Consider the following 15,207-nt stretch of genomic DNA (forward strand, 5'->3'; position numbering starts at 1 on the left):
TGGAGAGTATGCAAGTGCAGGAAAGATAGTTTTGGGGGGGGGGTGAAAGAGAGACAGACAGACATTATAAATGAGGATACTGAAGATTTTGGATATTAAGTGACTTGTTCCTGACCACAGAGCTATTATTAAGCAGTGAAACCAGGATACATTTATGACAATTAAAAAATATATAAGCCAGAGTATATTGAGCACTTAATTATGCATCAGGTACTATGCTAGATCTTTTATTTTCCATTTTATCTGAGTGTAACCATATGAGGGAAACATGATTATCATTGTTATTTTTCACATTTGGAAATAAGGCACAGAGAAGCTAAATAATTTGTCAGGGGTATGTGGTAGTTGATGGTAAAGCCAGATGGTCTTTCCTCTTATACCACCTGCCCCCACCCCACCCTCCCTCAGTCAGAATTGAGATAAGGACAATATGATTTATGACTGTTTGAGACATTCATAGTTTTAAAATATTATTTTCAGTGTTGGTATTTTTATTTTCTGCTATACTTAGCTGATTATGAAAATGCCTCAGTTTTTAAAGATAGTTATGAAATAGCCCTCCAAAAGGAAACTGAAATTTTCTTTGTGGATAGCAAATAAATTGGGTTCCTCAATCAGAGGAATTTTCAGTGTTGTTTTATTATTGTCATGAATGTAGTTTTTATAGAATTTCATTAACAGTTATAGATTGACTAAATTAGTTTAACTTTTTCCATTGTATGTGTTTCATTTTTGTCTCTTAAACCTTAGGAGTAGTGTTTTTGTTTGTTTGTTTGTTTGTTTTACTCTTCATGGGCATACTGGGAAAAAACTTCTATCTGTGGTGTAAATGCCTTCCCTTTGGCCAAAATGGAGCAGAATTAGATCTTAATAAATCATAATTTTATATTATGATTGTTTACTGGAGTGCCATTTATATGGCTTCCAGATACTGAATTTGACATAGTTTCATTTTTAAAATGGGCTAATTTTTTCCCTTAAGGTTATATTTTGAATTACACCAGAGGTAGCTTATAGCTACCTTACATAGTTTGTATTTTTCTCCTTCTACTGTCTGTTCCAGGTCGAAGACATTCTGACTTTGTAATTGGCACAAGCTTATAGTTCATTTTAAAAGAAATTTCAGGCTTTTGAAATTACCTGGAGATTTAAAAAAGAAAAAAAAATTAGATGATAGAGAACTAAACTTACACAGTAAGTTTAGCTAAATTACATTTGGCAACTTTAGGTATCTGTATGTATAAGGCATTGTGTTTGGTGACATGAGAGATATAAAGATGACAAAAACTTGATACCTTTAACCTGGGACTTGTAATCTGTTAGCCATCCCAGACAAATACATAAATAACTATAATGCAAGGCAGGCTATGATAAGTAACTGTGGTATAGACATCAACAAAGTGCAGTGGGAAATCAGAATAGAGATTAATCCCAACTGGGAGGATCTATGAAGTTCTCATGGAATAGGTAGGATTGAGTAGAGCTTAATTTATTGCTTTCATTCATTCTAGACTGTCTTCTGAAGATTGATGTCTATTTCCTTGAGCTCTTTAATTTTGTTACCAATTTGGATAAGCATGGCACAAATCCAGCAGGGAGGTCCAGATGAAAAAGAAAAGACTACAGCACTGAAAGGTACATGCTTAATTTGCTTTTTTAGGGGTTTTCATTGTTCCTCATGAAGGTATAGGAATATTTAGGTGATCTTCCTTTCATTTCAGTTCTAAAATAAGAATATTAGTATTTAATCCGTTTGTAACTCTTTGTATCCCTCACAACTGTCTCAGTGTCTGAAGTGTAGTATGTACTCAGTAAATAAATCACAGAATCACATACTTTTACAACTGTAGGAAATCTTAACTCTTTTCTTATCCAAAGTCATCTATTTAAAGGTAAAACTAACACTATAAGTCTCTTGAGTCAAGATTAAGTGCCATTATCATATTTTTGTTGATCAGAATGTCATGCTTGGCTAGGGTAATGGTGTGCCTAATAATCCAGTATTCTATCTTCGTGGCATTAATTAGGAATATATTTTTGATAGTTTTTAAAATTAAAAAAAAATTATTTTAGAGGGAGAGAGAATTCGTAAGCGGGGGAAAGGGGCAGAAGGAGAGAGAGAGACTCTTAAGCAGTCTCCACACTCAGCATGGAGCCTGATGCAGGGCTTGATCCCACGACCCTGGGAGTCAGATGCTCAGCCTACTGAGCCACCCGGGCGCCCTGAATTAGGAATATTTTTTGAGAGGCTTTCCATGTTAACATCTCAGAAAGAATCTGCCCAAGGCATTCTTCTGGAATTTTGAATTCTAGACTTTTTAAGTCTGCAATCTAAAAGAATTTTACTCCTAAATGTGCATTTTTGAGCTGAAAGATTTCTTCATTATTACATATTTCAATCTGTCTAGTGACTTACCCCAGATCAGCTTACCTAAGTAATTTGTATGTGGTCTCACAGTTACTTTCTTTGATGGTGAAAGAAAATCTTATGGATTTTCTAAATGTTGAGATGCCATCTGTGCTAGATAATGAATCTTTTATTCAATGTAGAGTCTTTGTGGTCTTCAAGATGCTTTGTAGGTGATGGCCCAAATGAATATGTACCAGACCATCTTAGTTGCAGCCATTTCTCTGAATCCCTCACTGCTATCCTGGCCTGCTTTATGAGGCTGGATGATAAAGATATCTCAAGATTCTCTCTTTCGACCTTACTTTATCTCTTTTCTTGAAAGCGTAAAACATATAAGTATGTAATAAAGAAACCAGCCTCATCTTGTCCCTGCTTTTAGAGCTAATGTTCTCTCAATGGAATGGTGTAGCTAGCCTGTACCTTCAAAAATGGAAAATGGCTAAGAGCATTACTTTCTTCTCACATATGTGAGAGATGATGTAATGGATCAGAGTGGTCGCAGAAAGGATGATGACAGATTCTGGTTGTGTTGTGAAGAAAGAGATGACATGATTTGCTGTTGGGTCAACAAGATAAATTCGAATGCCCTTGGCCTACAAAGCTCTTAGATTTGTTAGATTAAGAAAACTGGGAGAAACAGGTTGTGGTGATTGTAGTAGAAAGCAGGAGTTAGGTTTTAGATATATTAAATGTTAAACTGAGGTGCTTCATAAACAGGAAGGTAAAGAGGTTGAGTATGGAGTTTGGGAGAGCATTTGAGTTAGAGATAAAAGTTTGAGGAAACATTAGTGTAGAGGTAATATTTAAAGAACCATGGGTCCTAATTGAGATCACTGGAGATGTCAATGTAGACAGGAAAAAGATCTGTAGATTGAGCCCTAGGGCATCTCAACTCTAGGGTCAGGAAGATGACCAGGAACCATCAAAAGAAGCTGAAAATGAATTTCTAGGAAGAAAGGCTAAGAACCACGAGCAAGAGAGAGAGAGATCCTGAATGCCAAATGTAAAAAAAAATGGGAGTAATTAATTTAGTCATGATGATAATTCATGTTATACAAGGACTGAGAAATTACTTTTGGAATTTACAGTGTGGAGGTCATTGGTGACCGTCAAAAAGAGCTATTTTCATGAACTGATGGAAATTAAAGCTCTTTTGGAGAGCTTCGGTAGAGAATGGGAAGAGAGGAATGGGAGACAGTTGTGGACAACCCTGTAGAAGGTTTTACTGCATGCTTGTATGCTGCTGGGGATGACTAGCACTCTCAGAATAATGGTTGATTTAGGAGAGAGGGCAAGGAATGTAGGTAAGTCTCCTTCTAAATAGACTCTCTGGCTTTCCAACTAGATGGGTTTTGTGAGTCTTCAACCTTACTCTGTAATGTGAAAATTTGAATCTTTCAAGTTATGGTTCCAATTCACACTTCCTCAAGCAGTTTGTAAGAGTTTACATAGGTTTTCTGGGTTTTGGAGGTACAATTATGTAAAAAGAGTATGGATAGGGTCTAAAGATGAAACTGTCTGGATTTAAGCTCAGGTTTTTCTGCTTAGCTTCTCTGAATCTGTTAATTCATCAGTACTATAGGAATAAGAATGTTTAGTGCACATGAACTTGTAACAATTCATGATGGAGTTAAATAGGAAATATTAGAAAACAAAATGGAGTGCATAGCAAAGTATATTTCAAACAAATTGTCAAACTGAATAAAACTTTATCTTTCAAAAAGTCTACTTACCAGTTTTTATTTATTTATTTATTTTTTTTAACGTGTATTTATTTTTGAGAAAGAGAGAGAGCATGAACGGGGGAGGGGCAGAGAGAGAGGGAGACACAGAATCGGAAGCAGGCTCCAGGCTCTGAGCCATCAGCCCAGAGCCCGATGCGGGGCTCGAACTCACAGACCACGAGATCGTGACCTGAGCTGAAGTTGGACGCTTAACCGACTGAGCCAGCCAGGTGCCCCTCTACTTACGAGTTTTATGTTTTATGGATTATGTTTTTGGTGTCATATTCTTTGCCTAACCCTAGTTTATGAAGATTTTCTCCTGTGTTTTCTCCTAAAAAGTTCTATAATTTTAGATTTTACTTTTAAATTAATGACACATTTGGAGTTAATTTTTATAGAAGGTATGAGACCTAAGTCATGGGGTTTTTGTTTGTTTGTTTTGCCTATTAATTTCTATTTGTGACAGCACATTTGTGAAAAAGACTGTCTTTCCACCATGGAATTACTTTGTCCATCTTTGTCAAAAATGGGTATATTTGGGTATTTGGGTGGCCTCATTTTGGGTTCTCTGTTTTGTTCCATGGATCTGTTTCTATCTCTTTGTTAACACTGTTGATTAGTGTACTGTATAGTATGTCTTAAAATTGAGTAGAGTGATTCTTCCCATTTCATTCTTTTTCAAAAGTTTTAGCTTTTAGGTATTCTAGGTTGTTTGCTTTTCCATATACATTTTAGAGTTAAATTATCCATATCTGCAAAAAAATTTACTGAGATTTGATTAATATTCTATTTAAGCCTATAGATGAATATGGGGAATATTGACATCTTTATTGAGTCTTTCAATCCATGACATGGTATATCTCTGATTTATTTAGATCTTTGATTTCCTTTATCAGCATTTTGTAGTTTTCAGCATATAGGTCTTAAATATTTATTAGATTTATAACCTAAGTATTAATTCTTTAGGGTGATTATAAACAGTGTTGTATTCTTAATTTCAGTTGCCACGTGTTTATTCTTTTTTTTTTAATATATGAAATTTATTGTCAAATTGGTTTCCATACAACACCCAGTGCTTATCCCAAAAGATGCCCTCTTCAATACCCATCACCTCCCCTCCCCTCCCTCCCACCCCCCATCAACCCTCAGTTTGTTCTCAGTTTTTAAGAGTCTCTTATGCTTTGGCTCTCTCCCACTCTAACCTCTTTTTTTTTTTTTTTTATTCCTTCCCCTCCCCCATGGGTTTCTGTTAAGTTTCTCAGGATCCACATAAGAGTGAAACCATATGGTATCTGTCTTTCTCTGTATGGCTTATTTCACTTAGCATCACACTCTCCAGTTCCATCCACATTGCTACATATTTCATTCTTTCTCATTGCCACGTAGTACTCCATTGTGTATATAAACTACAATTGCTTTATCCACTCATCACTTGATGGACATTTAGGCTCTTTCCACAATTTGGCCATTGTTGAGAGTGCTTCTATAAACATTGGGGTACAGGTGCCCCTATGCATCAGTACTCCTGTATCCCTTGGGTAAATTCCTAGCAGTGCTACTGCTGGGTCATAGGGTAGGTCTATTTTTAATTTTTTGAGGAACCTCCACACTGTTTTCCAGAGTGGCTGCACCAATTTGCATTCCCACCAACAGTGCAAGAGGGTTCCCGTTTCTCCACATCCTCTCCAGCATCTATAGTCTCCTGATTTGTTCATTTTCAGTTGCCACGTGTTTACTGATAGTTTATGGAAATGTGATCAAGTTTTGTTTGTTGATATTATGTCTAATGGCTCTCCTAATGTCACTTAATAGTTCTAGGAGTTTTGGGGGTAGATTCTTTCAGATTTTCTGTTAGGCCATCAGGTTGTTTGCACATTTGACGGTTTAATTTCTCCCTTTCCAATCAATATGCCTTTTATTTCCTTTCTTGCTTTTTTGTACTTGATAGAATTCTTAATACTATGTTCATCAGGGGGGTAATAATGAGTAGTGATACTCCCATTTTTACCCCTTTATTTTTAGACCTGTGAATTATGGCTATGGGAGAAACAGCACCATATATTTGAAACTAATTCTGAGTATACACAGCCTTCTAGAGAATCTGGCCTCAGCCCTGCAGGTTCTTTCACTTAGCTGACACAGTAAATGAATCTTCAAAAGGCCATTTCGCCATTCTCTCAAACTAGCTGTTTTAGGATGGTGGGGAAAAGGGTAAGACAAATGAATTTCATGAACATGGGACCATTGCTGCACTTCTTTTGCTGGAAAGTGAGCTCCTTGATCAGAAGCGATGCAATGTGGAATACCATGATGGTGGATAAGGCATTCTGTAACTCCACAAATAGTAGATATGGCAGAAGCATTTCATGTGGGGAAGACAAATCTGTATTCAGAGAAAGTGTCTTTTCCAGTAAGAACAAAAAATGCTACTTCTTTCATGATGGAAGTAATATGATGTAATCCACTACCACCAGGTAGTTCACTGATTACTCTCTGGAGTGGCACTGTATTGGAAGCTAAGTGTTATTTTCAGATTCTGGCAGTTTGGACAATCAGTAATGGCTATAGCCAGGTTGGCTTTGGTTAATGTAAGTTCATATTGATGAGCCCATGCCTCCTCCATCCCTGCCACCATGGCTACTTTGTTCATGAGCCCGTTGAGCAATGACAGGGGTGTCTGGGGAAAGAGGCTGACTGGTGTCCAGAGAAAGAGTTATCTTACTCACTTGGTAATTAAAATCTTCCCTCTTTTGAGGTAATCTTTTAGTGGGTATTAAGTTGGGACACAGCTATCTTTCACATCTTTTTCCCATTCAGAGAGGACTATTCACACACCTCTTTGCCTTATTTCCTCATCACCAATTTGCCAATTATATTCCTTCCAAGTCTCTGGCTGGATAGCCAAACCAGTGGCCACAACCTATGAATCTTTATATAATCACATGTTTGGCCATATCTCTTTCTAGGCAAACGGTAGCCAAGTGCACTGCTCAGTTCTCCCCGTTGGGAAGATTTCCTTTCACCACTTTCCTTCAGTGGTATCCCAGACTCTCTGGCTGGTTTTGGTTGGTGCCTGAATATCATGCAGAACCATCTGTAAACCAGACCTGAGTTTTGCCTTCTATCAGCTGGTGCTAAGAACTCCCCCTGAGGCCTTAGGTGCATGCTGTTAGATAGAAGTTCAGTGTAGCAAGAATGGGGACTTTCTGCATTTGGGCTACTTCATGTAACTTTTGCCTCCAGGGCCTACTCAGTCCTGGTTACAGATACACCATTTCCATTTGATGATGGAGTGCTGTTGTACACACCCAACTTTAGGACTTGGTGGGTCAGATAACATTCAGTTTATAGTGAGCAGCTAAGGTTACATGGTAACTTGGTAGCCTCTGGTTAAGCATTCAGTCTCTCCTAAGGCCTAATGGCAGACCAATGAGAGTAGTTATCTGCAGTAGATGGCAGGGCTTCACTCCAAAATCCTAAGAGCCTGTACTGTGATTCACCAGCAGCTTACTGAAGGTTCCAAACAGCATCCCAGGTTTCCTAGTTTAGTGATTTAGTTCTCACTGTAAGGTCTGGCATAAGATGAGTCATTACAGAGCTCTTCAAGAATGCCAGGGTTCTCCTCACAAATTTATTTCTCATTGTAGTAGTGAAAGGTATGTCTTCTGGACCTTCCCATTGTGAGTGAGTACGTCTTCAGTGACAAATCCATTGTAACATTCCTGTCTTCCAAAACCTTTGACCCTTTCCTCTGCATTAAACCAAGGCAGGTCTGACATTTAATCAGTCATCCTAATTCCCCAAGATTCAACGTTAAATATGGAATATCTGCTTAGTGAGCCTATATCAATAAATATGATGTGATTGTTCCTTCTACTATAATCCCATACCCTTAATATTTATTCCCACACATGTTTTCTGGATCTGTCTGTATAAATTAGAAAATCCAAAAGAGTGTTGGATATTGTGCTCCCCCTCATGAGTCATACTATATACCTCAACTTTAGGGGCCTGCTATGACTTGAGTGTAGTTGAAAGTCTAGTTGTAAAGAGGGCTTTGGGGAGTGGGTCCTTAAGAGAATCAGCTTTGTCTTGCCTGGCATCAGCCTTGGGCGGGGTGGAGGAGGACATTACTGTTTCCTTAGGCAACACAGGCTAATTCTCTAAGAGTAAGGTAGAGAGACCACTACTACTGAGGATGGGAAGGCTTCTTCCACTGGCAAAGAATTACCACAATTTAGAGGCTTATTGTCTCCAGCTTCTTCAGGGTTTTCCCATGTCACCATTCCAATTTACAGGATCCCATTCTTTCCCAGTAGGTGTCCTCACTTTAACAATGGACACCTGTGAGGCTGGTAGTTCTGCTTGGACTGTATTTCAGCTAGTTGCAGGATGAGATTTTGTGTTTGATTTTTAACAATCTCAGCCCTTTGGCTACAAGAGATAAGGGTCACCTTCAGGACATGCTTAGAAAATTACAGGTTATTTATGCTACACTTGAGCTGAGAATTCAAATCCCTGAATGTATCCTTTTTTTTCCACCACTTTGTTCAGTGACTTTAGGAGCAACCAGCCAATCTCATTATGTTCATTAATTTTCCAAAAGTGTTTGAAAGTATCATATACATATTCACCCAAATTCAAATGTTAATCTCATCCAGAAACACCTTCACAGACACACTCGGAGTAACATTTAACCAAATATCTGGGCATGGTATGGCTCAGTCAAGTTGGCACATAAAATTAACCATCACACCATTCCTCTGTCTTTGGACAGTTGGGTTGTTTCTTGGCAGTGAATACTGCTACTATGAGATGGGTGTACAAATATCTGTGTCTCTGTTTTCAGTTCTTCTGGATATCAAGTGGTATTTTTATCCAGTTACTTCATATGCTTAGTTGAAGTTTAGAATTCTAGTTGCTGAATCACTTTAATCACCTGAGGCATGTTTTAGAAGAAACACTTGTGTTACATCTGATGCATATTTAAGTTATATGGATCAGTTGTACTGTATTTTAGAGGTGATTGAAGGGATTCTTAATGGAAATGTTTTTTATACTTGATTTCTGCCTAATACACTGCCTTTGGAACCCAGTCTCTGTATAAACTGCCGCTTGATAGTGTTGCTTTCATTTTAAAAAGTAGAAAACATAATTCCTGATGTTTTCTTTCTACATGTCTCTCAGTGCTAATGAAATTTAAAAAAAAAAAAATCTGTATCTGATTTCCTAGTTAACAGAGGAGAAGTTTGTGGATTTCCTATTTATTCAGTACATTTTGTCATTCACAGGAACATTCTGGGCAAAGTAAAAGCGTATTTCTGTATTTATAACTTCCTTTTTTATAAGGTAATGAAGAGAGGGGGCACAATATTTTAGGGTTGCATCGAACATAGAGTAAGTGTGGTGATTTTGAAAGAGCATTGAGTTACGTATTGGAAAATACATTTATTCTATTAATCCCACTATACTCTTAGGGTATAATTTTGGACAAGCCATTTTACCTCTCTGAGTTCATTTTCTTGTCTGACAGATAGTGAAGGTGGTAATACATGCTACCATTTTATAGGGTTGTGATGATTAAGTGAGGTAAAGTACGTGACAACTTTAAATTGGTACATAGATGTTAGGTGGCATTTTATGATCTGAGCTGGTAGAGAAAATGGTTATTAGACATGATATAACTATCTGCTTATGTATTGGATCATCGCTGTGTGTCTGATTAAAAGGTTTCTAAGTTTTGAACTGTAGAAGATGACTGAAGTGAAGGAGTCAGTTTTGTCTCAGAACCTCAACTCACTGGAGAGAGAGAAGCATTTTCTAACCACTCCAACCCAATTTGGGGTATTAAGTCTTCTATTTTACTCTGTTTCGCAAATATTTACATGGTGTTCAGAACTCTATGAATGAATCAGAAATTTGTCAGCATGTATCCCTTTTTTAGCCCAATATACATATCATGTGACATTTCCAAACATTTTATTATTTTTAAATGTTGAAAATGGTATATTTTTATATGAGTTGAAGTTTATTTGGTATAGCAGTTTGAAGAGTACTAAAAAATGATTTTTTTGAGGGCTTATCTGTATGTCCTACGAGACAGACTAGAGACTGGAGGTAGACAAACTACTTTTTTCTTTGGCATATTTTCATGTTTCATACAGTTGGATTTGTTGTTTCTGTAAGAGAGGAAAAGGGACTGCTTTGCTTTATCATATATCCTAGGAGCTGTTTTCTCTTCAGGAACTTGAGTTAGAATGAATAATCTCAAAACCTAAACTTTCTTAAAAAACATCTTTTCAGAACTGAATAAATTCGAAGTTTATCTTTTTGTTTTTCTGAGCTTTCATAGGACTCTGTGATGACAAATAGTGAGAATTTTTGCCTCATCCCATATTAAAAGCCTAAAAGATACCATTAAATACTTGTTGACAGACTGATTCTAGAGCTGGGGCAGGGAAAAGTTAAGCCTAGAGCAAATATCTTTTTTTTTTTTCTTTCTTTCAAGAATAGAATTTAGTGATTCATTGCCTACATATAACACCCACTGTTCATCCCAGCAAGTGTCCTCCTTAATGTCCATTGCCCATTTAGCCCATCCACCCACCCAACACCCATACAGTAACCCTCAGTTTGTTCTGTGTAGTTAAGAGTCTCTTATGGTTTGTCTCCCTCTCTATTTTTATATTGTTTTTGCTTCCCTTCCCTTATATTCATCTGTTTTGTATCTTAAATTACACATATGAGTGAAATCATATATTTGTCTTTCTCTGACTTATTTCGCTTAGCATAATACTCTCTAGTACTGTCCACATTGTTGCAAATGGCAAGATTTCATTCTTTTTGATTGCCAAATAATATTCCATTGAATATATATACCACATCTTCTTTATCCATTCATCAGTCAATGGACATTTGGGCTCCTTTCATACTTTGGCTATTGTCGATAGTGCTGCTATAGACATCTGGGTGCATGTGCCCTTTGAAACAGCACTCCTGTATCCTTTGGATACATACCTAGTAGTGCAATTGCTGGGTCATAGAGTAGTTCTATTTTTGATTTTTTGAGGAACCTGCATGCTGTTTTCCAGAGTGGTTGCACCAGTTTGCATTTCTACCAGCATTGCAAAAGGGCTCCTTTTTCTCTGCATCCCCATCAACGTCTGTTGTTGCCTGAGTTGGTAATGTTAGCCATTCTGACAAGTGTGAGGTATCTCATGGTGGTTTTGGTTTGTATTTCCCTGATTACAAATGATGTTGAGCATTTTTTCATGTGTCTGTTAGCCACCTTGGTGTCTTCTTTGGAAAAGTATCTATTCATGTCTTTTGCCCATTCTTTCAGTGGATTATTTGCTTTTTGGGTGTTGAGTTTGAGAAGTTATTTATAGATTTTGGATACTAACCTTGTAGCTGATATGTCATTTGCAATTATCTTCTCCCATTCTGTCAGTTAGTTGCCTTTTAGTTTTGCTGTTTCCTTCCCTGTGCTGAAACTTTTTATCTTGATGAGGTCACAGTAGTTCATTTTTGCTTTGTTTCCTTTGCCTCCAGAGATGTGTTGAGTAAGAAGTTACTGCGACCAAGGTCAAAGAGGTTTTTGCCTGTTTTCTCCTTTAGGATTTTGATGGCTTCCTGTCTTACATTTAGGTCTTTCATCCATTTTGAGTTTATATTTGTATGTAATATAAAAAAGTGGTCCAGGTTCATTCTTCTGCATGTCGTCCAGTTTTCCTAACACCATTTGCTGAAGAGTCTGTCTATATTCCATTGGATATTCTTCCCTGCTTTGTCAAAGATTAATTAGCCATACATTTGTGGGTCCGTTTCTGGGTTCTCTATTCTGTTCCTTTGATCTGAGTGTCTGTTTTTGTGTCAGTACCATACTATCTTGATGATTACAGCTTTGTAATACAGCTTGAAGTCCAGAATTGTGATGCCTGCAACTGTGGAGGCATCTTTGGTTTTCTTTTTCAGGATTGCTTTGGCTCTTCAGAGTCTTTTCTGAACCTGTACAAATTTTAGGATTGTTTGTTCTAGCTCTGTGAAGAATGCTGGTGTTATTTCGGGAGGGATTGCTAGAGCAAGCATCTTGTGGTAACACAAAGTAAGGAAATATTTAAAAAAAAAAAAAAAAGATGGGGCACCTGGGTGGCTCAGTCGGTTAAGCGTCCGACTTCGGCTCAGGTCACGATCTCACGGTCTGTGAGTTCGAGCCCCGCGTCGGGCTCTGGGCTGATGGCCCAGAGCCTGGAGCCTGCTTCCGATTCTGTGTCTCCCTCTCTCTCTGCTCCTCCCCCGTTCGTACTCTGTCTCTCTCTGTCTCAAAAATAAATAAACGTTAAAAAAAATTAAAAAAAAAAAAAAAGATAAGAGCATGTCAAAGAGTTATAGGAACCACCTGAAAGCTTACGGTCATGGCCAGTGCTGGAACAATTTGAGCAACAAAATAAATGACATATTGATTGTAACCCAAAGCATATAATAAATATCCATGAATCCATACTGATATAAATAAGATTGAATAAATGTGTAAATGGAGGAAGAGAGACAAAAATTTCATATAGGAGAATTACAAATATATGTAGATGTTCTCTGCTCCATAAGATAGAACATAATTCCACCTTTTCCTCCTTGATTGTGGGCTAGACTTACTCACTTCCAATGAATAGATTATGGAAAAGGAAAAATAGTAACATCATAGTTGAGAAACTGTCAGACAATGCCTTAGCCAACCGATGTAAATTAACATCTCCTGTGATATTCCATGGATATCATTTTCCGCTTGATATGTGTGAAAAGAGGGTCAGTTCACTCTTTCCAAAAGTGGTTTTCTTTCCAAAAACCTGTAACCCTAGTCTAATCACAACAAGTAAAAATCAAACATACCCAAATTGAGGGTCATTCTGCAAAATACCTGACCAGCATTCCTCAAAACCATCAGGATCATGGAAAAGAAGTAAAGACAGAAAACTGTTACAGACCAGAGGATGCTAGGGAGACGTGACAAGTTTATGCAGTGTGGTATCCTACATGGAGTTCTGGAATAGAAGAAGGACACTAATGAAAAAACTGATGAATAATATCTGGGCTTAGTTAATAAGAATGTGCAGATATTGGTTTCTTCATTTTCACAAATGTACCCTGGTGATATAGGATGTTAACAATAGGGGAAACTGGGCAAAGGGTATATAGACAATATCTGTACTATCTTTCAACTTTTTTGTAAATCTAAAATGATTTCAAGATAAAATGTTTATTTAAAAAACTTTGTTGACCATTTTTTATTGTATGGAAATCAGATAGTGTAAAGAATAAAAACTTCTTTGTGATAATCAAACTTTCTCCATTTACATGTTTTATTTTAATATTATAATTTTTCATATAAAATTTAATAATGTGCTATGTTACCCCTATTTAAATTTATAAGTTTCTTTTTTCATAAATAGTAGTGTCATCTATATGTAAGATTTAGTGACCATTTAAAAATCATCTTAATACCTGAAACTTTTAAACTATATAGATGGAGGTTAAAAAGGTACAAATTAATAGCTGAATATTTTGAGGGGAAGAAGTTCATAATTTACAATAGGGGTACATAGGATTTAATATTGTGATTGTTATGGCAATTATGATTTTGAAAGTGCTTTTGAAATTGTCATGATATAGCACTTTAAGAACTTAGAAACTTTAAAAGCATTATCAATAAGGCAATACATAAAAAGTAAGCTAATAGAACAAAAGAATACTTAAAACCATTTAAAACGAAATCTTTGTAATTAACTATGAAAATATAAGTACATTTTATATTCTTTTCTAGATTTATTATCTAGGATTGATTTGGATGAACTAATGAAAAAAGATGAACCACCTCTTGATTTTCCGGATACCCTGGAAGGATTTGAATATGCTTTTAATGAAAGTAAGTGGTTGTATGCTACATACAAGATTTATGTATCATGCTAATAGAATCATAGGACAGATGTTATTTGCTACTTTTATTTGCCCGTTAGTGTTTTATGTATTTAAGAAATCATGACTTTTCCCTTCATGGTGAAATTCTTCACTCAAGCAAAAGAACCAAATTGTAATTTCCCATAATTGTCACATCACTTAAACCAATGGACGTGAATTTGATTTGACTTATGCATTTCAGCCTTGAGCATTTAACTTGCTGGCATCCGGTTGTAATTCTGAATTAAATTATATAGAAAGATGCTACTTTTCCACATTTTTAAAATGAAATGACTAGCAATTATTATCTTTGACTATATTTTAAATTATAATACTCAATTTTCCATGATTTTTTTCAGGCAACATCCTTATTTTAAAATTTATTAATTAAGTTATGAATAAGGTAAACTTTCCACTTGGGATTTGGGAGAACATACCATAAGTTACAGGGATGTTTCTGGAACAAAGAATTGTGATTCACTGAATTGATAACATGCTGTTGTACCTGAAGGGCATTGCTGTTACAAGCTAGGTAGCATTTGAGGTGTAGCTTTCTGTTCGTTGCTCCATACCCACTACATTGGTGATTTGTTATCATGTCATAGTAGATATCCCTTTGCATTATCAGTTATAGGTATCAGCTTATATAATGATGGTCTCTGTATACTAGAAAATTAAGTGGATTTAAACAGATGATATTAGAAACTTTGATCTCTTTTCTGACATTTTCATGCTTTTTTTAGTAAAGGATATCTTATGCCAAAATATGTATGAGTAGTAATATTTTTTTTTAAATTTCTTTATATTTTAATTGACAGAACTAAATGATCACTCAGACTAACATTGCCTTTTTTCCTTTGAAATGATTATTAGATTTTCTCAGAACAAGGATGGGTTGGGATATTGGTATTGTGGCTAAATCATAGAACTATGTTTGCTCTATGGATATCGGACATCATTTTTCATCAAAGTCTATGTTTCATCTTCCTTGAATATTTCTTTCTTTTTTTTTTTAATTTTTTTTTTAACGTTTATTTATTTTTTGGGACAGAGAGAGACAGAGCATGAACGGGGGAGGGGCAGAGAGAGAGAGGGAGACACAGAATTGGAAACAGGCTCCAG

At 36.4% G+C, this 15,207-nt stretch overlaps 1 protein-coding gene across 11 annotated transcripts in view; it reads left to right on the plus strand.

Annotated features, from left to right (window-relative positions):
* Positions 1-15,207, plus strand: part of ARB2A (ARB2 cotranscriptional regulator A) — a 431,807-nt gene that overhangs the window by 36,231 nt on the left and 380,369 nt on the right. For 9 of the 11 annotated variants that reach the window (XM_040448600.1, XM_040448532.1, XM_040448580.1 and 6 more), the window contains exon 2: positions 13,952-14,053. In XM_040448600.1, coding sequence (XP_040304534.1) covers positions 13,994-14,053 — 60 coding nt within the window. In that variant the 5' untranslated portion in view covers positions 13,952-13,993. Of the gene's footprint in view, positions 1-1,511; positions 1,636-13,951; positions 14,054-15,207 lie in introns of those variants that run through there. The other 2 variants (XM_040448542.1, XM_040448599.1) reach the window with 2 other exon arrangements.

The sequence above is a fragment of the Herpailurus yagouaroundi genome, unplaced genomic scaffold (assembly GCF_014898765.1).
Source record: "Herpailurus yagouaroundi ecotype Mexico unplaced genomic scaffold, PumYag 29, whole genome shotgun sequence".
NCBI lineage: Eukaryota > Metazoa > Chordata > Mammalia > Carnivora > Felidae > Herpailurus > Herpailurus yagouaroundi.